The 24802-nt window shown below is 44.5% G+C and overlaps 1 protein-coding gene across 1 annotated transcript; it reads right to left on the reverse strand.

Annotated features, from left to right (window-relative positions):
- Cfap90 (cilia and flagella associated protein 90) lies at nt 1-24042 on the reverse strand. The gene is made up of 3 exons (NM_001400836.1): nt 23781-24042; nt 2035-2151; nt 1-440 (listed from the first exon to the last, which is right to left on the reverse strand). Exons 1-3 carry the CDS (start codon nt 24024-24026, stop codon nt 261-263), a joined length of 543 nt encoding a protein of 180 aa, NP_001387765.1. The 5' UTR covers nt 24027-24042; the 3' UTR covers nt 1-260.
- Nucleotides 24043-24802: the final 760 nt, after the last annotated feature.

A 24802-nucleotide genomic window follows, 5' to 3' on the forward strand; every position in this document is an offset into this window, starting at 1 on the left:
TGGGAGGCAAGCTTTCTTTTATTCACAGTCTCAGAATGAATCAGTCAGTGTCATTTTAAACAAGTCCAGTGAAAATCTTTACACTAAAGCTTTTAACATGAGTAAAGGTGCTTGCCCAGGTTCTGAGCCAGGACCACCTTAGATATGTGTGTGCTTATCCTCCTTGCGGCTACAGGTGACATGAACAGGAAAATGGGTTCCAATACTACCTTACTTGCTGACAGGGTACCTCAGAGTGCCCTATAAACCACACAACTGCTTCAGGCTGGAGTGATGTGCCCAAAGCCAGGTGTCTTGATGCTGGGGATGTCATTCTTCCTGTAGAAGTCGGTCCGTACATGGTTCACACGGCCATAGTCTCTGTTTAGGGGCTCAATGGGCTGATTAATGCGTTTCCCATAAACAGAGGACATCAGCACTGGCACAGTCCTTTCCTGTTCCTGAAAAGATGAAATTCACAGACACCATTGCAAGCACAGAAACCTTTCTATCCACAATGCATCGGTACAGTGGCCTATCCATCAGGTCTCTCACCCAGGCCGTGTCTCAATGATGCTACCAGTGTACCTGCACTTGCAAAGCCAGAGACTCCAGTCCCTCCGTGCACAACCCTCTATTACCCTGCTATCTGGAGGATAAGTAAGACACTGAACCACACACCACTTGCTATCTGACTTCAGGCCCTATCCCTCCTCTTTCCTTCCTCTCCCCTGGCCTCTCCCAGCTCACACCCTACCTCCCCAGCATATAGAATAGCAGCTTGGGGCTTCAAGAGTTTGTTCACTGACAGAGAGTTGCAATCATTCAAGTCCCTGGTGGTCTTTCCTGATCCTTCTCCCCAGAACCTCCTCAGCCCATTCACTATCTTGCACTTTAAAGTGCTCTCTGTGCATGCTCTCTATCAATGTGAAACCAGGTTGTTTCTTTGTCTTTTGCCTCGTACTCTTCTTCCTTTGTTAGAAGGTCGATGCAAAGTGCTCCAATGTAAGCAAATATAAAAATCCCATGACTGTGAACTAAGTGCCTTTATCACTTAACTCCAACTCAAGAGTGCTAAGTGTGGTGAGAAGGCAGGAGCTAGCAGCCTCACTCACAAGCAGAACAAGCACTCACAAGCGGCTCAATAGAGAGACCCCCTACACACACAAAAGAAGCTTTTATGCTATAATGTGATGCGGTGTAATCTTCTCTGCATACTCAGCCTCTGACCTTTAAAAAGACTGCCATTCTCAGTATGAACTGAGGGTTAGGTAAAAAGGCAGAGATGTCTGATACAGACCAGGATGGGCCCAGTTTGGTCCAGGATAGAAAGCACCCCAGCACCTGTCTACCTGCTGGGACCCGGATGCCACCTTCTTTTGGAGACATTCAGGAGATGAAAGCAGAGCTGCACCCCTGTGGTGGGTACTTGATGACTAGACTAGACCAGTGTCCCTAGAAAAGCTGTTGTAACCAGGGCTCAGAGGGAAGATAAGTAAGGGCTCCTTCTGTTGAAAAGAGCTTCCTAATTTTACTCTCTTTCAATTGTCTGGTTCCCTAGATCCAATCAGAAAAATTAATGCAAAAATGGAGTCATAGAACAGAAACATCTTAACTTCTCAGCACAATAAAATAGATGCCAGCCACATAAATAAAGCTACATAAAGCATCGGAACACAGTGTCAAATATTTGCATATGGTCACTTATACATGCATCAGCACATGTACATATACGCAAAAATAAACATATATTTAGCCTGTGTTCATGCATATATGAAATACATGTATGTATGTGCATAGATATCTGCATGTTCTCAAATTTCATACAGATAAATGTGTGAAAGGGCACACACACATATATATTTACACATTCAACATATATATGTATGTATGCACATGGACACACAATATAATATATATGTTATATATATTGTATATGTATATGCACATATGTAGATATGTATTTGTGTACATATATTCACATTATATGTGCATACATCTCTATGCATGGGTACATACACATACGCATAGTTTTGATGGTTAACTTCATCTTACCTCCTCATTAATATGAAGCCCCAGGTTCTTTGCATGTTCTCTGTCATCTCGATGTAATTTCTGGTTATAATCTAGTCTCCTCTTAAAAACACAGTCATAGAGGGAGACAATCCCTGTCTGGGAATAAACAGAGACAATCACAGGTGTGTTTGAAGGACAGCATTGAAACCCAGGCTCTGCAGTGGGGACTGGAGAGTACAGAATTCCCTTCCTGTGAGTAGGCACTGAGGAGGGACATCCCGCATGGCAGAGCAGCTCTGAGGTGGAACAGAAAGGAGCTTAGACCCCCACCAGCAAGCATAGAGTGTATTGAGGACCAAGTCTGACGGCAGATATTCTCTTCTGCTCTCTGCTGTTCCTCTTTGAGATATTCTTCAAAGTCTGCCTCCTCCGACATTGCTGCAAGAGTTCAAACCTCAGCCGTGGCTCATGTTGCTGTGAGGAAATAGTGCAGACCAAGAAATTCATAAACAAAATGTTTCTCTGTTTAGAGGCTGGACATTCAAGACCAAGGTGGGGTCAGATTTAGCACCTGCAGAGAGCTGCTTTTGGCTTAATGCATGGCACCATCTTACTGCAGAAGGGACAGAGACCATGGAGGCTCATTTGAACTTCCTTGGAGGCACAAAGCCTGTTCATGAGGGCACTACCCTCCAGACATGATCGGTAACTGGATGCTATGACAATATCCCAAGCAGAAGTCTTCCTTCCAGCTGCTGGCCAGTGGTCAAATTGCCTGTATGCAAACCAACCTCTTGAGAGACAAAAATATTTTCCTTAACCCCTATGAACAGCTATAGAACTTTGAAACTGATATCCATGAGTACATGTCATATGTCTACATATATAACATAAGCATGCATTATACATTCAAGATGTATATACACACACAGCTTAGATGTTCTAGAAAAGGACCTGTTATTATAACTATTTTCTATAGATCTCTATTTTTTTCCTCAACTTTTCTTAGTCAATCTGCTTGTGTGGTACCCAGTAAAATAAGTAACCCACGGGTTAGGTGGTATTTAACTGTCATCTCACATAGCAGGCTTGGCTTTGTTGCTCTGGATATCCTGATTCCTTCAGCAATGAAACCAGATTGGATTATCTGTGGGACTGGAACTGATGACCTGCTGTCTCGCTTGTGCTGGGGTGAGTTGGTTTGGGTGTTTGTTTTTCCTAATAATGATATTAGAATGATTCCCTCTGTGGAAAGAAAGGACGCACACGCATGCTGAGCAGAATGGAAAACACAAGCGACCCTGTTTACAGAGTGTGGGAACCCAACATTTCTGGCAGTGATGGTAATGGCTAGCAATGCACCATCCAGAAATGGGAGCATTCATGGACTTTCCACCAGGTAGACTCTGGGAGACAGTTCACACCTCTTCGTGCCTGATATGTCCACCATCCAGTGAAGGAAACAAGGTGGTTTTTAAGAATTGCAGTTCCAAGATTTGTAAGAGCTCTACCAGCAGAATGATATGCAGGGAACTTTTCCCCACTGACATAATCCTAGCTTCACTAAATCCAGCCATTCCTGCTCTGTCACTGGAGGCCATGGCTTCTCTGTGCATCACATGACTGCGTTTGTGCCACCTGCCCTGGGTGTTGGGTGTCCAGATCAGGATCCCGACACATGATCTAGACAGGGATGTGAAAATACTAACTCCCTGGAAAGTTGATTAAATTCAGCATTCAGTGCTGTAAAATCAGCTAGTTCCTTGTCTCTTCACATCACACTGTAGACGAAAGTAATTTCTAGAGGAACTAGGAAAATAAGAGAAAAAGGAAGCCCATGAGGGACCTCCCGTGCATAAAAGCAATAAGGAAAATGTCACAAAGAAAACATCAATCACTTTGACTCTATAAAAGTAGGTATTTGCTTATCAAATAAATCTAAGTTTCTTTAAAAACCCATTTTAAGTCATGACAAAGAAATCTCAGTCTTGAACACGCAGTGCATCATCTCCTGCTGCAGACGCTAGCGGGCTGCCAGCCCTCACAGGCAAAGCAATACTTACTAGGAAAAACAGGAGGGCCCTTCAGTAGCACAGAGCAAGTTCGAACAGGACACCCACTCTGTAGGTCCATTCCCCTTCAAGGGGGGCTATAAAGATTCAGGCCTTTTGAGGTGTAAAGCTATTGGTCAAGCTGAGGAGAGGCCCACAACAAGGCAAACCTGAAAGCCCTCACTGTAGTGTCGAGAGTGAATGAATCCATGCATTATGGAAAGGTATGTCTGAAGACCAGTAGAGGGCACTGGATCTCATGGAGACAGAGAGATGGACAGATAGAAGTACCTGTAAGTCACCTGACATGGGTGGTGGAAACTGAATTCAGGTCCCTTGGAAGAACAGCAAGCACTTTTAATTGCTGAGCCATCTCTCATGGTGACTTAAGCAGTCAGATGGTAGTTTAGGCTGATCTCAGTTTTCTGTTGCCTGTCTGGAAGCTCTCATGCCCTGGCTATAGCAGGGCTGTCTGTAGGATTGGAGGAGATCAGCCACAGCTGACAGCATGATGGGTGAACCCTTGTGTACTGGATGGTTTTGTGTGTCAACTTGTCACAAGCTGGAGTTAGCTCAGAGAAAGGAGCTTCAATTGAGAAAATGCCTCCATGAGATCCAGCTGTAAGGCATTTCCTCAATTAGTGAACAAGGGGTGAGGGCCCCTTGTGGGTGGTGCCATCCTGGGTTCTGTAAGAAAGCAAGCTGAACAAGTCAGGGGAAGCAAGCCAGTAAGTAACATCCCTCCATGGACTCTGTATCAGCTCCTGCTTCCTGACCTGCTTGAGTTCCAGTCCTCACTTTCTTTGATGATGAACAGCAATGTGAAAGTATAAGCTGAATAAACTCCTTCCTCCCCAACTTGTTCCTTGGTCATGATATTTTGTGCAGGAATAGAAACCCTGACTAAAATACCTTGCTCGTCTACCCATTGAGGACCACGTGCAAAAGTAGACGTGGACAGTGTTCCCCATCCCACGCCCAACAATGCTTCCACCGGGTGTCTAGCCTGCTCAGGTAAGGGGAGCCTCACAGGAAGAGGGGAAGTAAGGGAACAAACTGCCAGAATCTTCTTGTGCTGTGCTTCTTGCCTAGTTCTTTCAGCAAGGCCAATCCTCCTGAGTGGAGTGGGTCCTGCTAAGGGGTGGAGCTTATCCGAAAAGAAGCCCCAGTGACATAAGAACAGATTCAGGAAGAAATGTAGCTTGTAATCACTGTTACAAATGCTTTACGCCACAGAAACCTCTTGCAGTGTGCAACTTCCCTGGAAAAAGGAAAAAATAGTCTATTGTTTTTCATTTTAACCAGGTCTCCTAAAACTGTAAATAGGAGCAGCCAAGAGTCTGTGCTGCCTCCCAATTTCAGGGTGTTCTGAGCGCCTAGGCCATCTTGATCTGGATTAGGAAGTTCACTGCTTCTGGGCACTGGCTGATGAGAACCCAAAAGCACTCCCAGCCCCATCCTACCCGCTCACCCCACCCCATCCCTGCTGCAAGTTTGGTGCATATTCAGAATGTTCCAGAGGAAAGGGATGAATTTTTCTACAGCTGAAGAATAAGACTAAAAGGGAAAAAAATTACTAGCAGAGGGCCAGCCTCACAGAGCAAAACACTATCTGTCTCCGGTGTCTAAGCGGAGCCGAAGTGTGTCTTCCATTACTAAGCTTTCATCTTTTATTTTTGTGTTCCTTTGTGGCTTGAAGCAAGATGATTTTAATAAAAACCAATCGGGGCTGAGATGCTATCACAACACAGACTTGGTGCTGCACAATGAAAATCTCTCAGATTCACCTATCACTCCCCAGGATTTAACAATTTAAAAAACAAAAACAAAAAACAGAAAATATTAGCTTGTGACCTCTGCTTTTGTCTGCTTGCATTTTGAGCATTGCTTAAACATTGAGACACTGTGTGCTACATGTGGTGTCTGATGTCCTGCCTTCAATTTACCTCCTATGCTCACAACTCCTGATACTGAATAGTCTCTAGCCATTTGAGTGTGTGGATGTCATCTTCAAAATGGTGCCTGTGTCCTCCACTCCTAAGTTTAATTGAGTCTGTTCCTTCTGCAGTTTGAGGAATTAATTCAGCTGTGGAGATTTTATATCCAGTGTTAGTTATTGAAAGGGCTGGGCTTGATCTGAATATATTGTAAGAGATGGTGCCTTCCACGATGGCTGACTTTAGGTGGGGTTATCAGGGCAGTCTAGTGGCTCTATACTGAGTGAGACAGAAGCCAAAGAAACACAAGTGTGTACAATACCAGCCTCTCAGCAAGCCATGCACTACTGCGGGAAGCACATGTGTAGACACTCTTCAGCCTCTTAGTGTGTCCTGACTGCTCCAGGACATTCAGCCAGTGAAACCACTAATACCTGTGGTTTCTGGAAAGTCTAGAACTATGACTGAAATAAACATTTTCTTTATAAGACACACAGCCCTGGGTATTTCATTGTAGAGATGGAAAATAAGCTAAAAATACTGTAAGAGGTCATTTTAGGTTTCAGGACGAAAATGGAGGGACCTCATTTTAAGTAAGACTATAGCCTAAGCATGGGGAGAAACACACACACACACACACACACACACACACACACACACACACACACACAGAGTATGTAAAATATAATAAAATGCTAAAATATTACAAATAAAATGAGAGAGCATGGAAAAGTGCAGTGGCTTAAAAGAAAGGATGGTAAAGGGCTAGAGAGATGGCTCAGTGGTTAAGAACACTGACTGCTCTTCCAAAGGTTCTGAGTTCAAATCCCAGCAACCACATAGTGACTCACAACCATCTGTAATGGGATCTGATGCCCTCTTTCTGGTGTGTCTGAAGACAGCTACAGTGTACTAGTATATAATAAATAAATCTTTAAAAGAAAAAGAAAAGGAAGAATGGTAAGAAAGGGCGGTAAGATCTTGTTTGCTCTGAACTTGTGGACATGCCTTGGCATCTCTGGCAATCACAGAGTTAGCTGCTATAGCCAGAACTCTGCAGAGCAACCTCTCAGGTGCTGTGGGGGTGGGTTTTGTCCTCCAGAAGCCTTCATGTTGGAGTCTTATACCAGAGAATACAGAACACCACCCTGCTCGGAAGAAGGGTAGCTCAAGATGTATTTAGTTAAGATGACATCATACTAGCGTGAGACAACACTGCAATATGACTGGTGTCCTTATGGAGCAGAAATTTGAAACATAGAGACATAGATAAGGAAAGACAGTCTGAACAGGACAGGAAGATGACTATCAAGAGAAACAAAGGTATTTCCCTCTGAGCCCACAAAAGGGAGCAAACTTCCACTCTCCAGGTCTCTGAAAACTGAGTTCCCATTGCTCTAAGCCACCAAGCCTCGACCAATTTGTGCTGCCCAACACACTCTGTAAATACAGCTGTGTTTGGAACAACTGGGAAGCCAAAACAAAGTAAATCAGAGCCTACTAAAGCAGGACCAGAAGCCTAAGGAGAATACTCCTCTGGGTAAACTGAGTTTACTGACTGCCGGAGTGGACAGCATCACTAACACACAATTACACTCTACTTCTGATTTTCTAGGGACTTGCCCTTGCTCTGGCTCCTGCTCCTGCTCCTGCCTGCCCTGCTCCTCCTCTTGCCCGCCCTGGTGCTGCCATCCTGCTCCTGCCATCCTGCTCCTGCCACCCTGCTAATGCCGCCCTGCTCCTGCTCCTGCCTGCCCTGCTCCTGCTCCTGCCATCCTGCTCCTGCTGTCCTGTTCCTGCCATCCTGCTCCTGCCACTCTGCTAATGCCGCCCTGCTCCTGCCATCCTGATCCTGCTGTCCTGTTCCTGCCACTCTGCTCCTGCCACCCTGCTAATGCCGCCCTGCTCCTGCCCTCCCTGCTCCTCCTCCTGCTTGCTCTGCTCCTGCTGTCCTGCTCCTGCCCGCCTGGCTCCTCCTCCTGCCCGCCTGGCTCCTCCTCCTGCCCGCCTGGCTCCTCCTCCTGCCCGCCTGGCTCCTCCTCCTGCCCGCCTGGCTCCTCCTCCTGCCCGCCTGGCTGCTCCTCCTGCCCGCCTGGCTCCTCCTCCTGCCTGCCCTTCTGCTCCTGCTTGCTCTGCTCCTGCTGTCCTGCGCCTGCCCTCCTGGCTCCTCCTCCTGCCCTCCAGGCTCCTCCTCCTGCCCGCCTGGCTCCTCCTCCTGCCCGCCCTGCTCCTCCCATCATGCTCCTGCTGTCCTGCTCCTGCCCTCCTGCACCTGCTGCCCTGCTCCTGTTCCTCCTAGGAGTGCCAAGACATGCCATCTCTAGACACATAGGCTCAATCTTTGTGTATGGAGAATTCAGGGGATCCGATTAATGACTTTAATGTCATTAATACTACTGGACTCTGGAAACCGTGGAACCACCAAGAGAGAAACCAGGCCTGAATAAGAATAAGCCAGTCAATATTCCAGCATCCACAGAGAAAGAGTCTATGTGATCCCACCCCTGATTGAGAAGATTCCAGCAGGTGATGGCTACTAAGGGAGGGAGAGTCTATTTTCTTCAGGAGTATGGAATACAGGAGTTTTGGCCCAATACTTCCAATACCAATGTGCATATGCAGAGCACTGATTTGACTCAGGTCAGTCATGAAGAGGAGGAGAAAGAGGAGATGGAGGACATGGTGGAGGGGAATGATGATGGAGAAGGAGAAGAGAATGTCCTGGTGGAGGAAGAGAAAGAGGTGGAGAAGTAGGGGAGGAGAAGGTGGAAGAAGAGAAGGACAAAAGGGAGAAGAGAGGGGAAGGGAAGGGACGAGGAGGAAGGGAACAAGGATGTGGATGAGGAGGCGGAGAGGAGATGCGGAGGGGTGGGAGGATGAAGATGGGGATGAGGGAAAGGGGATGGGTGAGGATGGAGATGAGGGGAGAAGAAAGGAGAGAGGAGGAGAGAGAGGTGTCCAAGGGCTGCAAGTAGAGAGGGGAGGTGAATATGATGTCAAATGTGTCCTATTCATACACATAATTACCAGCGTATATAATAAAAATCCATGCCTTTTCAACTAAAAATATAAATAACCCTCATTTCATTTTGTATATATTTTTAAAGGAGGCACAGTGGGTTGTCACATCACTGCACCAAGAGTTCTGCAGGACTCACATTGGGCAAAACATGAGAAATGAATCAAGGTCTGTCATACTACTTATTGTCTTCAGCCCAATGTTGCACTTATATGAAGCTAACCACTCACTGCAGAAAACAGTCCACCTCATTAGTAGTGCTTGCTATTTCCTTCGATGGAAATGTTCTCACCATGGGGTCTGGGGAGTTGGCTCCAAATGGGTTTGATTTCCAGCCCCTACACAGCTGATGCCCACCTATAATCCTGTTCTAGGGAATACAATACCCTCTTCTGGCCTATTGCTTACCAGGCATACACAGACATACATGTAAACAAAACATAAACAAATAAAAAACACATAAAAATAAAATTTAAATAAAAAAAATTCTCACCGCTTCCAGATGAGGGCAGCCAACCAAGGGTAGAATTCAGAAATGATGCTAACAATGAGGCTTGTGAGTTAGTAACAGCAAACTCTGCCATGATCCTGGCTAAGCCTCTGTGTTGCTCAGGCACAGCCTAGCCTACCCTGACTAAAGTGGAAATTACTTGTGAGTGACTGCTACTACTTTCTTCAAAGCTACTTGCCCACAAGTATATGACCTACTACAAAACTGTAAATCTCCAAAGTCACTGATTCCATAAGGGCCTTGTTTGAGTTCTGGAAAGCCCAGAGCATCTCCTTGGGAGTGAGACCAGTATACTTCGATAAGAGAATGTTAACAGTATTCAAGACTGTAGTCTCTAGGGCTGCAGCTTGTCAAGAATAGGTATCAGAACCTTTAAGGGACTGTGCTTAACTGTTCTCCATGGCTTGCCTGCAGACAAGATCCTGTTCCTTCTCCTGGCACATTAGGATCATAAGTTTTGACAATTTTTACAACTTCTCCAATAATCTAAGAATATTTTACTCTTGAGCTGAGGTCAGCAGAATTCCTCTCAACTGACTCACTGTGAGAGTACATGGACTCCGTGGATTATGCCTTACTTCTCAGACCCACCTTGTCACTGAGGCTGAAGATTCAGCCCTTTTTTTTGTCTGTCATTTGCTTACAACTATTCACTTCTGCTAGAGCTGTAATGTGACTTGTAGGAGCTCATGCTCTGGAGCTTGGTCCCCAGGTGGCAGTGGTGTATGATGGTGGCACACTCTTAAGAGCCAGGGCCTGTCAGGAGGCTCTTAGGTCACTAAGAACACGGCACAGCCTTGAAGCGATTGGGGGACTGCAAGTGTCTGCTTCCTGGCTGCAGATGTAACTACTTACCCTGCCGTGTCTTGCCCTACCACTCATGCCCTGAGGTGGTGCAGCCAAATGGCAGAGACTTCACAAGGCCAAGGTCAGCTGCTGAAAACTTTGGTCCTCAAAAGATTGGGCTAAGTAAACTTTTCTTTTCTTTTCTTTTCTTTTTTTTTTTTTTTTGATTTTCATTCTTTCTCCACCAAAAATTTTTTTTAAAAAAAAAAGATACTCAACAAATAAAAAATATTATTTTCATTACTCATGCTGAGAACCTTGGAATCTTGTTAGGGAGATGAAAAGTTAGTTTGATATATCATCTCATCAAACTATGAAATAAAATATGTGAGCATACACTGCCACATGAGCAGAGCAGGCTGAGCTGGGTAGATGAGCCTATAGTACCAGCACCTGTAGCAGTGGTGGTATTACTGCAAATCTAGATTTGTCTACTTAGAAAGGTACATTATGAAATCTTGTCTCAAAGAGAGAGGACAGAGAGAGAGAGAGAGAGAGAGGGAGGGAGGGAGGGAGAGAGAGAGAGAGAGAGAGAGAGAGAGAGACTTTAAAAGGAAAAGAAAAAATAAGAGGAGGGGGAATTAGGGAAGGAAGGAGGGGAAGGAGGAGAGGAAGGAAGCTAAGGCATCAAAACTCTCTCTTTGTAGTCTTGAGGACCTAAACTGAACCCCCAGACCCTACAGTTTAAAAAAAGGGGGGGCAGGCACACTGGCTCACTGTTACCATTCCAGAGTTGGGAGGTAGAGACCGGCAGACCCTTGGGGGTCTTGCTTCCTTGGCAATCTCCACATCAGTGAGTGACCCTGTCAACACCCAAGGTTGTCCTCTGGCCTCCATATGCATGCACAGACAGAGACAAGTATACCTTGTGAGAAAACTGTAAAGCATACACGTTTGTATGATCCTCTGTGTGTGAACACAAAATCAGACACAAACCATTGCATGTAGGAGCACAAGACCAAAAGGTATGCCACACCTGTTTGTGGGCAGTATAGCCGGTAAGAAAGTTCTCCATGGAGAAAGACAAACTGGCCTCTTCCTCACTCCTCCCTTGTAGCTGTTTCCAAGGGAAGCTGGGCCCCTCCATTTACAAGATTCCACCTGCCTTGGAAGAAGACTCAGTCTTGCTCTGCTCCACACTCTGGGACATGCCATTCCTGGGGACAGGTCATTGGACAACAGGCTTGCAGCTAGCACAGGGTGAGAAACAAGTGGGATCCACCCTGATCACCTCATGGAGTAGAGTACTAAACCACACGTACTACAAACAGAAACCCCTAGTTTACTAAGCACATTTTCTGAAAAGGTGGCTTAGGCTTTCCACTCCATATCTTTACCCTTCTCTTACCCACCATGGCAGCAGGTTTTTCTGGAAGGTAAGCCAGTCCTTGTTTTGATTGCTAAAGAGATAGCAAGACAAAAATTAACACACACACCCCAGAATTCAGTAGGGGAAGAGCAATAGTAAAATAAGTAAGTGAAATGTTTAGTAGGCTCGATGGGAATAGGTGCAAAGGAAAAAGGAGAAATGAGAGGGGACAGTGGGTGTGCAGGAAGGTGCTCTGCGTTCTTGTAGCCATGAATCTACTGGACAGCCAAGACTCCTGGATCCTACCAGGAACATGGCCACAAAATGGTTTATCTTCCTTTACAGCTGCTTAAGAGTGCCCAGGCTCATGTGATCAAATATGACTGATGTCTAAGGTGACATTCGTGCACTGGACCCTGGCTTGGTCCCTGTGACTCTCTGTTTTGCAGCTGTGGACAGACTGCACAAGCCTTCATACACTGGAAGTTCTTACTACCCTGGATGAACAGCATTCTGCAGGCAGAGAGGTAGAGCTTATGGCCCGTAAGGACACCATCAGTCCTTGCCTCCAGGTCTGTGATTCTGCACATGCAGAGAGGATTCTGGTTAATCCCAGCAAAGCTGGAGTGAGGCCTGTGGAACACAGCTGTCCTCAAAACAGCTCTCTACAATCCACGCTGGCATGCTGGAAACACATTCTAAAGCCACTTAGGCGATTTCTTTTTAATGTAACTGTTACACTTTGAGGGATTTAATCAAAACCTTCATAAAAGAGCATTCTCCTCTGACTCGGCTTTTCCATTTTGGGGGCAGAAATGCTGTACACAACAGAAGAAGAAAAAAAAAGTAATTTAAAAACATCACTGAACTGCGTCTGCTCTGCAGCCCTGACGAGCGTATTTCTCAGGGAAACACAGGCTGCTAGAGCCCCCTAGGGAGCAGTCCCTGAACTGGTCACATTTTAGATGGTAGCTAGAGGACAGATTTGTCATCCTAGTCAGCCACGTTGCCGGAGTTTTAAATAAGTTTGCAGCCTGCAAAGCATGAATGTGGTGGGCTCCCTGGGGTGGAGGAGTCAGAAGAGCAGGGACATTTGCTCGTCTTCACTGCGGTCCTCTGCATTAATCTCTGACAGTGGAGGAGGGTTGGGTATTTAAGGGAATGGGCAATTACTGAAAAGAAAATAATCATTAGGAACCACAGCTAAAGAACAATTGCTAGCTGTATTTATACTAGATATTCTGCATCTCATTGACATACTGGTTAACCAAACTGGTGTGTGTGTGTGTGTGTGTGTGTGTGTGTGTGTGTGTGTGTGTGTCTATGTGTGTCTGTGAGTGTGTGTCTATGTGTATGTCTGATTGTGTGTCTCTATATATGTGTGTCCATGTGTTTGTGTGTTTGTGTGTGTCTGTGAGTGTGTGTGTGTGAAAAAATAAACTACATACTAAAGGAATTCGGGTTTTATAAGTGGGTTCTGAAAGCATCAACAGTGTCTGGGATTCTGTTGTTGTTTTGCTTTTCCTCAAAAAGCACTTGACTTTGCTCAAAGGAAAGTCTCCTGTAGCTGCCCCTTATCAGACACCATACCTGACACCCCAGTCATGTGACCTGGAGAACAGCTTTGTCTCCATGTTGAGAAGTTTTCTTGCCATTACTCAAACAGAATTTATTTTTAACTGGTACAAGAAACACACAGTGACTCACAGCAGCTACATCAGATCTTCTATCTGTATCATCACATCCATACAACTACTTACAAAACTCCTTAAAGGCAGGATTTTACCACTACCAACAACTCCCACGCAGACAAAGGAATCAGACAGATCCTGGTTTCATTAGTCAAGCAAGGCTTAAGTGGCTATTTGGAGGTTCCTCTGTAGACCCACTCCTTTCTGCACAGTTGGAATCTGTGTACTGAATAGCTGAGATGGCTCATGGAAAAGTAGTCATGTGATTAGATAAGCTGTCAATTAAAGATCCACTAGTATATATGGGGGAACAGGTTTTTACATTGAAGTTATTGACCTGCATATTTCTTTGCCCCAACTCATTCTGTCAAGGGAATCTTGCTCTGGTCTCCCTGCAAATGTCTGCTCTTTATAACGTCCATTGAAATAATTTAGACAAGATGCACAGTGTACAGTGTAGGAGACAGGCAGAGCACAGAAGAGTACATTCTTGGGGCATGAGAATAGATGGTAGCCAGAGAGAATATTGCCCTGGCCTGCTCCTTAGAAAGGCTCTGTATTGTTTCTAAAAATCCCTGGAACAAATACCTTTCCCAAAGGCCTTTCTGTCCAAATGGTTGACAGCCTATCTGGTTTGGGTTTGTGGGTGGCAGGTGGGATATGTCCTTTGTTTTTATTAGAAAGCCATCTGCTTTGTAGTGATTTTCTGGAATCTGGTTTATCTATTCCAGGCAGGCTTACGATCCAAAGTCTCCTCCTAGGGCCAGAGTGTCTTTCAATGTGTGTTTTTCCCATTCCTCTGATCAGGCATTAGAGTCCTGTATGTAGAAGCCATTACAGGAGAGGAGTCCAGCCCTAATGCCCTCTGACCTTGCAATATTTAACTTCCTCCCTACTGTTCCTGCTATAGAAGCCCAATCTATTCAGTATTTGGGTCATAGGTTCAGTGGAACCTAAGAGAATGATTTTGTATTAATCGGAGTGTTACCTAGCTGTGCATTGCTTACTTTATTATAAATGATGAAACAGTATTCAATAGTTTCATATTCCTGTACCAGGAATCCTTAGCTGCCTCCTGCAAGTTAGCCTGTCTTTGATAGATATTGGCCAGTCTGCTTATTCTTCAGCCAATTCTCTGGGAACACCTGGCTAGCATTTAAGAACCCATGATACCTTATGAAAATTTTTATTACACTAGAAGCCAAATTTCATATGCTCCCAATAAAACAGCACAGACTTTAGACAGCGAGACTACATTAGATGCATGTCTCATTTTGTGCACCAGGACTGTACTTTTATGATTAAAATTTGATAATTTTATATGCACCGCACACTTAAAATATAAAATTCATTCAACAAATAAAAAAACTGTACGGATAAGTTATTTATATATTTGGTTGGTTTTGTAGAAAGGATCTCATGACGTAGCCCACATGAGCCTTGAACCCTCAATCCTCCTGTCACAGACTCATAAGTGCTGGGAAGATAGACAACTACCCCAATGCCTAGTCTATCAGTTTAAGTATATTCATAGAAAAGAAAGTGGAGTCTATGGCAGCAAGGAGGTTAGAAAACATAGCTGTACATCCTGATCCCATCTCAGAACTCTAACAGGTATCCAAGACTTGGGAACACAGATCTCATGACAAGAGCCACTCCCCCCTTGTTCCTTCTGTCTTTCCACACTCCTCAACCATAAGCAGACTGCTGTTCTTAGACACGAGATCCCCAGGGAGTATGCTGGGGCTTCTGGTTGCTTTTGGTATATTAGAATTACTGAAGTAGCCCTGGCTGACTAGGAGGCTTAAACAACAACCATACATTGTCTTTTAGTGCTGGCAGACAACATCATCGAACCAGTAGTTCTCAGGGCAATTCCTACAGAGACAGAACTATTCAGCAGGCATATGCTCCCAGCTGCATTCTTCAGCTGGCCTATAGCATTCCCTACCCTTGTAAGCCTCCTTCCTACCTTTTCACACCATTTTCTTTCTATGCATGTCTGTCTCTGTACATTTCCCTTTTCCGATATGTTGGGTTAGGGGCTACCCTGGGAGTTTAGTTTGATGACCACTAATATAGAGTTATGTCTCTTAAGTTCACATTCTGGGGTTCTCAGGATCAGGACTCTGGGATGGGAATTTTAAGAGTCCAAACACTAACAGTTGCCCACACCAAGAATGACTCCTATGGCAGGGATGCCTGTGGTATATGTTGTATGCCTGACACTTTGTGAATGCTGTCCTGATGGGGGAAGGAAGAAGATTCATTTGAGCCTGGGATGGTAAGTGGGGAGATAGGGAGAATGTATTATGTTAGACCTTAGATAATATGGAAGAAGGAATGGCCTCCGTCGACCTAGGCACTTCCCTAATCTACACCCCTTTTTAGGCAGTGCCACCAGATAGCAGAAACATGGGTGTCATGTCCTGAGTTACTTCTTGGGTCCACGCATTCATATTTAATGTCCCTTTCCCATAATGTCACTCTAATGCAGGCATCCTGAACAGAATTCACTGAAGATATTTAGTCACAATAGTGAAAGGAAGGAACAAATGACCCTCACAGCCTAGATTTGCCTGCTCTGTATTAGCACCTGGTAAACAGTGCACAGCGGCTGCCTGAGCTGATAGAGCCATGTCCAGTGTTACTAAGCCAGAATCTAACCCGAACTCCCAGCCCAGATCTTTCTGCACTCTCTGGTCACCCTCTTTGTGCTGGATAGCTTTCTGTTAACTTGCCACAAACTAAAGTCATTTGAGAAGAGGAAACCCTAATTAATAAAGTTTCTCCTGGAGACACTGCCCGGATCTGAAGGGACCCGGTCAAACAGCTCCCTGCACCCAAATCCTATGGTAGGGAGAGCTAGACCTTCAGAGGGACAGACATGCCTGGGAAGCAAGAGGAGACTACTCTCTGCCCACAATTCTGACTCTAGAGGAAAATGTCTAGCGCCATCTAGGCCACCCTGTAGAGGGTCCCGAGTGAAGGCGGGCAGGTCCTTCTGGTTGCTGCCCTCACAGAGAGCTGAAACCCGTCTCTGAGGAGTGACTCCAGGCCCGAGATGAGAGGTAAGACCAATTTTTCTGCTCCAAGCGACCTGTGTGGTGGACCTAGGACACACGCCCACAGGAACACCTGAAGACCAGTAGATAGGAAAGACTACACACATGAAAGTAGAACACTCTGTCCCATAACTGCCTGAAAGAAAACAGGAAAACAGGTCTACAGCTCTCATGACACACAGGTCTATAGGACGGTCTAATCACTGTCAGAAATAGCAGAACAAGGTAACACCAGAGACAACATGATGGCAAGAGGCAAGTGCAGGAACCCAAGCAACAGAAACCAAGACTACATGGCATCATCGGAGTCCAATTTGCCCAGCAAAACAAACACTGAATATCCAAACACACCAGAAAAGCAAGATCTAAATTTAAAATCACATTTAACCATGATGATGGAGGACTTCAAGAAAGGCATAAAGAACTCCCTTAGAGAAATGCAGGAAAACAAAAATAAACAAGCAGAAGCCTAGAGTGAGGAAATGCAAAAATGCTAAAAAGAATTACAGGAAAACACAATCAAATAGGTGAAGGAATTAAAAATGGAAATAGAAGCAATAAAGAAAGCACAAAGGGAGACAACCCTGGTTATAGAAAACTAAAGGAAGAGACAGGGAGCCGTAGATACAAGTATCACCAACAGAATGCAAGAGATAGAAAAGAGAATCTCAGGAGCAGAAGATTCCATAGAAAACATTGAGTCAACTGTCAAAGATAATGTAAAACAGAAAAAGCTACTGGCCCAAAACATACAGGAAATCCAGGACTCAATGAGAAGATCAAAACTAAGGACTATAGGTATAGAAGAGAGTGAAGACTCCCAACTCAAAGGACCAGTAAATACCTTCAACAAAATCATAGAAGAAAACTTCCCTAACCTAAAGAAAGAGATGCCCATAAACATACAAGAAGCCTATAGAATTCCAAATAGATTGGACCAGAAAAGAAAATCCTCCCATCACATAATAGTCAAAACACCAAATGCACAAAACAAAGAAAGAATACTTAAATTAGTAAGGGAAAAAGGTCAAGTAACATATAAAGGCAGACCTATAAGAATTACACCAGACTTCTCACCAGAGACTATGAAAGCCAGAAGATCCTGGACAGATGTCATACAGACCCTAAGAGAACACAAATGCCAGCCCAGGTTACTGTATCCAGCAAAACTCTCAGTTAACATGGATGGAGAAACCAAGATCTTCCATGACAAAACCAAATTTACACAATATTTTTCTACAAATCCAGCCCTACAAAAGATAATAAATGGTAAAACCCAACACAAAGAGGTAAGTTACACCCTAGAAAAAGCAAGAAACTAATCATCTTGCAACAAAACAAAGAGAAGACAAGCATACAAACAATCTCACATCCAAATACGAATAAAACATGAAGCAACAATCACTATTCCTTAATATCTCTCAACATCAATGGACTCAATTCCCCAATAAAAAGACACAGATTAACAAACTGGATATGCAATGAGGACCCAGCATTCTACTGCCTACATGAAACACACCTCAGAGACAAAGACAGACATTACCTCAGAGTAAAAGGCTGGAAAACAACTTTCCAAGCAAATGGTCTGAGGAAGTAAGCTGGAGTAGCCATTCTAATATCGCATAAAATCGATTTTCAATCGAAAGTCATCAAAAAAGATAAGGAAGGACACTTCCTACTCATCAAAGGAAAAATCTACCAAAATGAACTCTCAATCCTAAATATCTATGCTCCAAATACAAGAGCACCTACTTACGTAAAAGAAACCTTACTAAAGCTCAAAGCCCACATTGCACCTCACACAATAAAGGTAGGAGATTTCAACACCCCACTCTCATCAATGTACAGATCATAGAAACAGAAAGTAAACAGAGACATAGACTGACTAAGAGAAGTCATGAACCAAATGGACTTAACAGCTATTTACAGAACATTCTATCCTAAAACAAAAGGATCTACCTTCTCACCACCTCATGGAGCTTTCTTCAAAATTCAAAATCAGTCATAAAACAGGCCTCAACAAATACAGAAAGATAGAAATAATCCCATGCGTGCTATCAGACCACCATGGGCCAAAGTTGGTCTTCAATAACAATAAGGAAAGAACGCCCACATATACATGAAAGATGAACAATGCTCTACTCAATGATAACCTGGTCAAGGAAGAAATAAAGAAAGAAAGAAATTAAAGACTTCTTAGTATTTAATGAAAATGAAGGTACAACATACCCAAACTTATGGGACACAATGAAAGCCGTGCTAAGAGGAAAACTCATAGCTCTGAGTGCCTGCAGGAACAAACAGGCGAGAGCATATATCAGCAGCTTGACAGCACACCTAAAAGCTCTAGAACAAAAAGAAGCAAATACACCCAGGAGGAGTAGAAGGCAGGAAATAATCAAACTCAGAGCTGAAATCAACCAAGGAGAAATAAAAAGGACCATAGAAAGAATCAATAGAACCAAAAGTTGGTTCTTTGAGAAAATCAACAAGATAGATAAACCCTTAGCCAGACTAACGAGAGGACAAAGAGAGTGTGTCCAAATTAACAAAATCAGAAATGAAAAGGGAGACATAACAACAGAGTCAGAGGAAATTCAAAAAATCATCAGATAATACTATAAAAGCCTATATTCAACAAAACTTGAAAATCTGGAGGAAGTGGACAATTTCCTAGACATATACCAGGTACCAAAGTCAAATCAGGAACAGAAAAACCATTTTATCAACCCTGTAACTCCTAAGGAAATAGAAGGAGTCATTAAAAGTCTCCTAACCAAAAAGAGTCCAGGCCCAGACGGGTTTAGTGCAGAATTCTATCAGACCTTCATAGAAGACCTCATACCAATACTATCCAAACTATTCCACAAAATTGAAACAGGTGGAGCACTACCGAAATTCCTTCTATGAAGCCACAATTACTCTTATACCTAAACCACACAAAGACCCAACAAAGAAAGAGAACTTCAGACTAATTTCCCTTATGAATATCAACGTAAAAATGCTCAATAAAATTCTGGCAAACGGAATCAAAGAGCACATCAAAACAATCATCCATCATGATCAAGTAGGCTTCATCCCAGGGATGCAGGGATGGTTTAATATACAGAAAACCATCAGCATAATCCACTATATAAACAAACTGAAAGAACAAAACCACATGATCATTTCCTTAGATGCTGAGAAAACATTTGACAAAATTCAACACCCCTTCATGATAAAAGTCCTGGAAAGAATAGGAATTCAAGGCCCATACCTAAACATAGTAAAAGCCATATACAGCAAACCAGTAGCTAATATTAAACTAAATTGAGAGAAACTTGAAGCAATCCCACTAAAATCAGGGACTAGACAAGGCTGCCCACTCTCTCCCTACTTATTCAATATAGTTCTCGAAGTCCTAGCCAGAGCAATCAGACAACAAAAGGAGATCAAAGGATTACAAATTGGAAAGGAAGAAGTGAAAATATCACTATTTGCAGACGATATGATTGTATACTTAAGTGATCCCAAAAGTTCCACCAGAGAACTACTAAACCTGATAAACACCTTCAGTAAAGTGGCCGGGTATAAAATTAACTCAAATGAATCAGTAGCCTTCCTCTACACAAAAGAGAAACAAGCCGAGAAAGAAATTGGGGAAATGACACCCTTCATAATAGTCCCAAATAATATAAAATACCTCGGTGTGACTTTAACTAAACAAGTGAAAGGTCTGTATGATAAGAACTTCAAGACTCTGAAGAAAGAAATTGAAGAAGACCTCAGAAGATGGAAAGATCTCCCATGCTCATAGATTGGTAGGATTAATATAGTAAAAATGGCCATTTTACCAAAAGCGATCTACAGATTCAATGCAATCCCCATCAAAATTCCAACCCAATTCTTCATAGAGTTAGACAGAACAATTTGCAAATTCATCTGGAATAACAAAAAACCCAGGATAGCTAAAACTATCCTCAACAATAAAAGGACTTCAGGGGGAATCACTATCCCTGAACTCAAGCAGTATTACAGAGCAATAGTGATAAAAAAAACTATATGGTATTGGTACAGAGACAGACAGGAAGACCAGTGGAATAGAATTGAAGACCCAGAAATGAACCCACACACTTATGGTCACTTGATTTTTGACAAAGGAGCTAAAACCATCCAATGGAAAAAAGATAGCATTTTCAGCAAATGGTGCTGGTTTAACTGGAGGTCAGCATGTAGAAGAATGCAGATCAATCCATGCTTATCACCTGGTACAAAGCTTAAGTCCAAGTGGATCAAGGACCTCCACATCAAACCAGATACACTCAAACTAATAGAAGAAGAAGTGAGGAAGAGTCTCGAACACATGGGCACTGGAGAAAATTTCCTGAACAAAACACCAATGGCTTATGCTCTAAAATCAAGAATCGACAAATGGGATCTCATAAAACTGCAAAGCTTCTGTAAGGCAAAGGACACTTGTTAGGACAAAACGGCAACCAACAGATTGGGAAAAGATCTTTACCAATCCTACATCTGATAGAGGGCTTATATCCAAAATATACAAAGAACTCACGAAGTTATACTGCAGGGAGACAAATAACCCTATTAAAAATGGGGTTCAAAGCTAAACAAAGAATTCACAGCTGAGGAATGCCGAATGGCTGAGAAGCACCTAAAGAAATGTTCAACATCTTCAGTCATAAGGGAAATGCAAATCAAAACAACCCTGAGATTTCACCTCACACCAGTGAGAATGGCTAAGATCAAAAACTCCAGCAAGAGCAGATTCTGGCAAGGATGTGGAGAAAGAGGAACACTCCTCCATTGTTGGTGGGATTCCAGACTGGTACAACCATTTTGGAAATCAGTCTGGAGGTTCCTCAGAAAATTGGACATTGAACTACCTGAGGACCCAGCTATACCTCTTGGGCATATACCCAAAAGACGCCCTAACATATAACAAAGACACGTGCTCCACTATGTTCATAGCAGCCTTATTTATAATAGCCAGAAGCTGGAAAAAACCCAGATGCCCTTCAATAGAGGAATGGATACAGAAAATGTGGTACATCTACACAATGGAAATCTACTCAGCTATCAAAAACAATGACTTTATGAAATTCATAGGCAAATGGGTGGAACTGGAAAATATCATCCTGAGTGAGGTAACTCAATCACAGAAAAACACACATGGTGTGCACTCATTGATAGGTGAATATTAGCCCAAATGCTCGAATTACCCTAAATGCACAGAACACATGAAACTCAAGAAGGATGACCAAAATGCGGATTCTACATTCCTTCTTTAAAAGGGGAACAAGAATACCCTTGGGAGAGAATAGGGAGTCAAAGTTTAGAACAGAGGCTGAAGGAACACCCATTCAGAGCCTGCCCCACATGAAGCCCATATATATACAGTCACCAGACTAGATAAGATGGATGAAGGAAAGAAGTGCAGGCTGACAGGAACCGGATGTATATCTCTCCTGAGAGACACAGCTAGAATACGGCAAAAACATAGGCGAATGCCAGCAGCAAACCACTGAACTGAGAATGGGACCCCTGTTGAAGGAATCAGAGAAAGGACTGAAAGAGCTTGAAGGGGCTTGAGAGCCCTTAGGGACAACAATGCCAAGCAACCAGAGCTTCCAGGGACTAAGCCACTACCCAAAGACTATACATGGACTGACCCTGGGCTCCAACTGCGTAGGTAGCAATGAATAGCCTAGTAAGAGCACCAGTGGAAGGGGAAGTCCTTGGTCCTGCCAAAACTGAATCCCTAGTGAACGGGATTGTTGGGGGGGAGGGTGGTAATGGGGGGAGGGTGGGGAGGGGAACACCCATATAGAAGGGGAGGGGAACACCCATATAGAAGGGGAGGGGGAGGGCTGGGGGGGATGTTGGCCTGGAAACTGGGAAAGGGAATAACAATTGAAATGTAAATAAGAAATATCCAATTTAATAAAGATGGACAAAAATAAAATAAAGTGTCTCCTGGGCCATAGGAAACCCTGTAAGGCATTTTCTTAATTAGTGATTGATGGATGAAGCACATTCTGGGAGGTGCCATCCTGGACTGGTGGTCCTACGTTCTACAGAAAAGCAAGCTGAGCAAAGTCATTGTGGGCAATCCAGTAAGTAGCACCCCTCCAAGGACTTGGCATCAACTTCTGCCTCCAGGTTCCTGTCCTGCCTGAGTTCCTGCCCTCACTGCTTTTGTATGATGAACTGTTGTAGGAGTCTGTGAGTGAACAAAGTTCTTTTCAAGTTTGCTTTTGGCCTTGGTGTTTTTCACAGCAACAGTAACCCCAACTAAGACAGTGTTCTTATTGTTTCTGCCATCTAGAGTCAGAATGTTTCCCACACCCTGGACCTTACAGACACTGCAACTAGGGTCAGGGCTTGTCTCCATTGTTACCTGAGACTTGATACAGACAGACCCCAGGGGGTTGAGCCACCTTAAGTAGAGCAACCCTGACACTCCACTGACCCACCAACTGGTAGTGGGCAGAAAGAGTGGCCCAGCATCCTGACAGTACTCCCTCAGTTTTTTATGGAATGGATGGGTAGCAGCTTCTCCCCTGTTCCCAGAGGGGCACCTCTGGTCAGCTTCTCAGGAATGGCTGTGATTGCCTGATCCCTTTATGCTCACTCCTCTTTGCCGTTCCCACTCCCAGGACACATTTGCATCACTTCACTTGCACCAAGCTCACATCTGTCCATCCTCACTTCCTGAGGTGTCTACAACTGTGATTGTGATGGCCATATTCTTGGTGCCCTTGTGCCTCTGTTCAAGGTCTCTCTCTTGCCTACTAACCATGTCTGCCTCACTGGTGTCAAATTCCAGCCCCTTCACAAGTGATAACACAGGGGGCCCTGACCCAGACTCTGGTATTTAACCCTAGCTAACCCCGAGACCAGTTCCACATCTGTAAAACAGGAGGCTTCCGTGCTAGCCAGTTTCGCACCCCTATACAATTCCTTTGGACTCTGCAGCTCAGTGCAGTTTGTCCTGGGCACCACCCTCTACCTAGAGCTGCAGTACCTCTAAAGCCTCTAGTACTTTGACCCCGCCCCTCCTACCTTGGCTAGCTGCCCTTGGACAATATCAGAAATAGTCCTTCCCAACCCTCTCCTCACAGTATTACTACCACACCTGAAACCCTGCCCTATTACTGTCTGAACAGCTCAAGTTATGTGGTCCCACCCCAGGCCTCTCTCTAGCACTGAAGCCCCGCCCTCATCACATTCCTTTCCGCTCTGAGCCCTCCCTGATAGTGCGGACTCGTGTGTGTGTGTGTGTGTGTGTGTGTGTGTGTGTGTGTGTGTGTGTGTGTGTGTGTGTGTGTCCCTCCTCTCTCTCTTGGACCTGCTCACCTGGCCCTCGCGACTGAAGTAGCTGTGCTCCTTGGGGCCCTGATGCCGTGGAGGGATGTAGCTGAAAGCTGATATCGCTGAGATGGGCAAAGGTCGGGGTTTGCCCCGCAGGGTTGCGGCGGTAATTTCCTCCTCCTCCTCCTCTTCTCCCTCTTCTTCTCCTGCCTCCTCTTCCACCTTTTCCTCCTTCTCCTTCACGCCACCGGGGTCCATCGCTCGCTGCTCCTTCTTGGCGGGTCCCTCCATCAGGCTTCTGCGTCCCTCCAGGCGTCTGCGCTCGGTCGTTGCCTAGCAACTGCGCCTTGTTCTCAGCATCCACTTTGTGACGTTCCTTGACGCGTCCTTCTAGTTCTTTTCACTTCACAACCTGAGCAGGTGTGTTTGTGGCTTTCCAAGTAGGAGCCACCTAAGGGACCACACCCAATCCTCTACATCTGATTACCAGCACAGTTTGTTTTAAGTTTTGGGCATTCCTTAACTTTGCAGATCATGACAGAAAGCTACTATGCGTCAAGATCTGACGGTTCAGCCCTGAAACAAACAGCCCTAGGTCACAGAGAGCTTACAACTTGGTGAAGTCAGATGACAAAGATGAGAAAGGCTACAGAGGTCTAGGGAGTGTGATCCAACAGAAAAATGAGGGCCATGTGTATATTGCACATATTGAAAAGGCTAAGGGCAGAGAAGCATGGGCTGCACACATGTACCTGGCATTTCATATGTGGGCAAGGCACAGGAGCAGAGGAGAGTGACCTTGGCACAGGAGTCAAGTTCATAGGATTTCAGGCAGCTCTGATCATGCTCCCTCCTCAGCTCCAGGAAGCCCACTCCCTCCTTTCCTCTGTTCTCCCCTGGTAGTTTGCCTGAGTAGACCATGAGTCAGAAAAAAAGACCACCATAAAGCAAGGTCTTAACGCCTTTAGTCTTGCTGGAAATCACTTAGCGAGGTCACTTAGTGACCATCTACCTGGAGCTTGGAGATGTGTAGAAAACAGAGCCATCACCCTTCTCCCAGGAGCAGA

Source organism: Rattus norvegicus, chromosome 1 (assembly GCF_021556685.1).
Source record: "Rattus norvegicus strain SHRSP/BbbUtx chromosome 1, alternate assembly SHRSP_T2T, whole genome shotgun sequence".
Classification (NCBI taxonomy): Eukaryota; Metazoa; Chordata; class Mammalia; order Rodentia; family Muridae; genus Rattus; species Rattus norvegicus.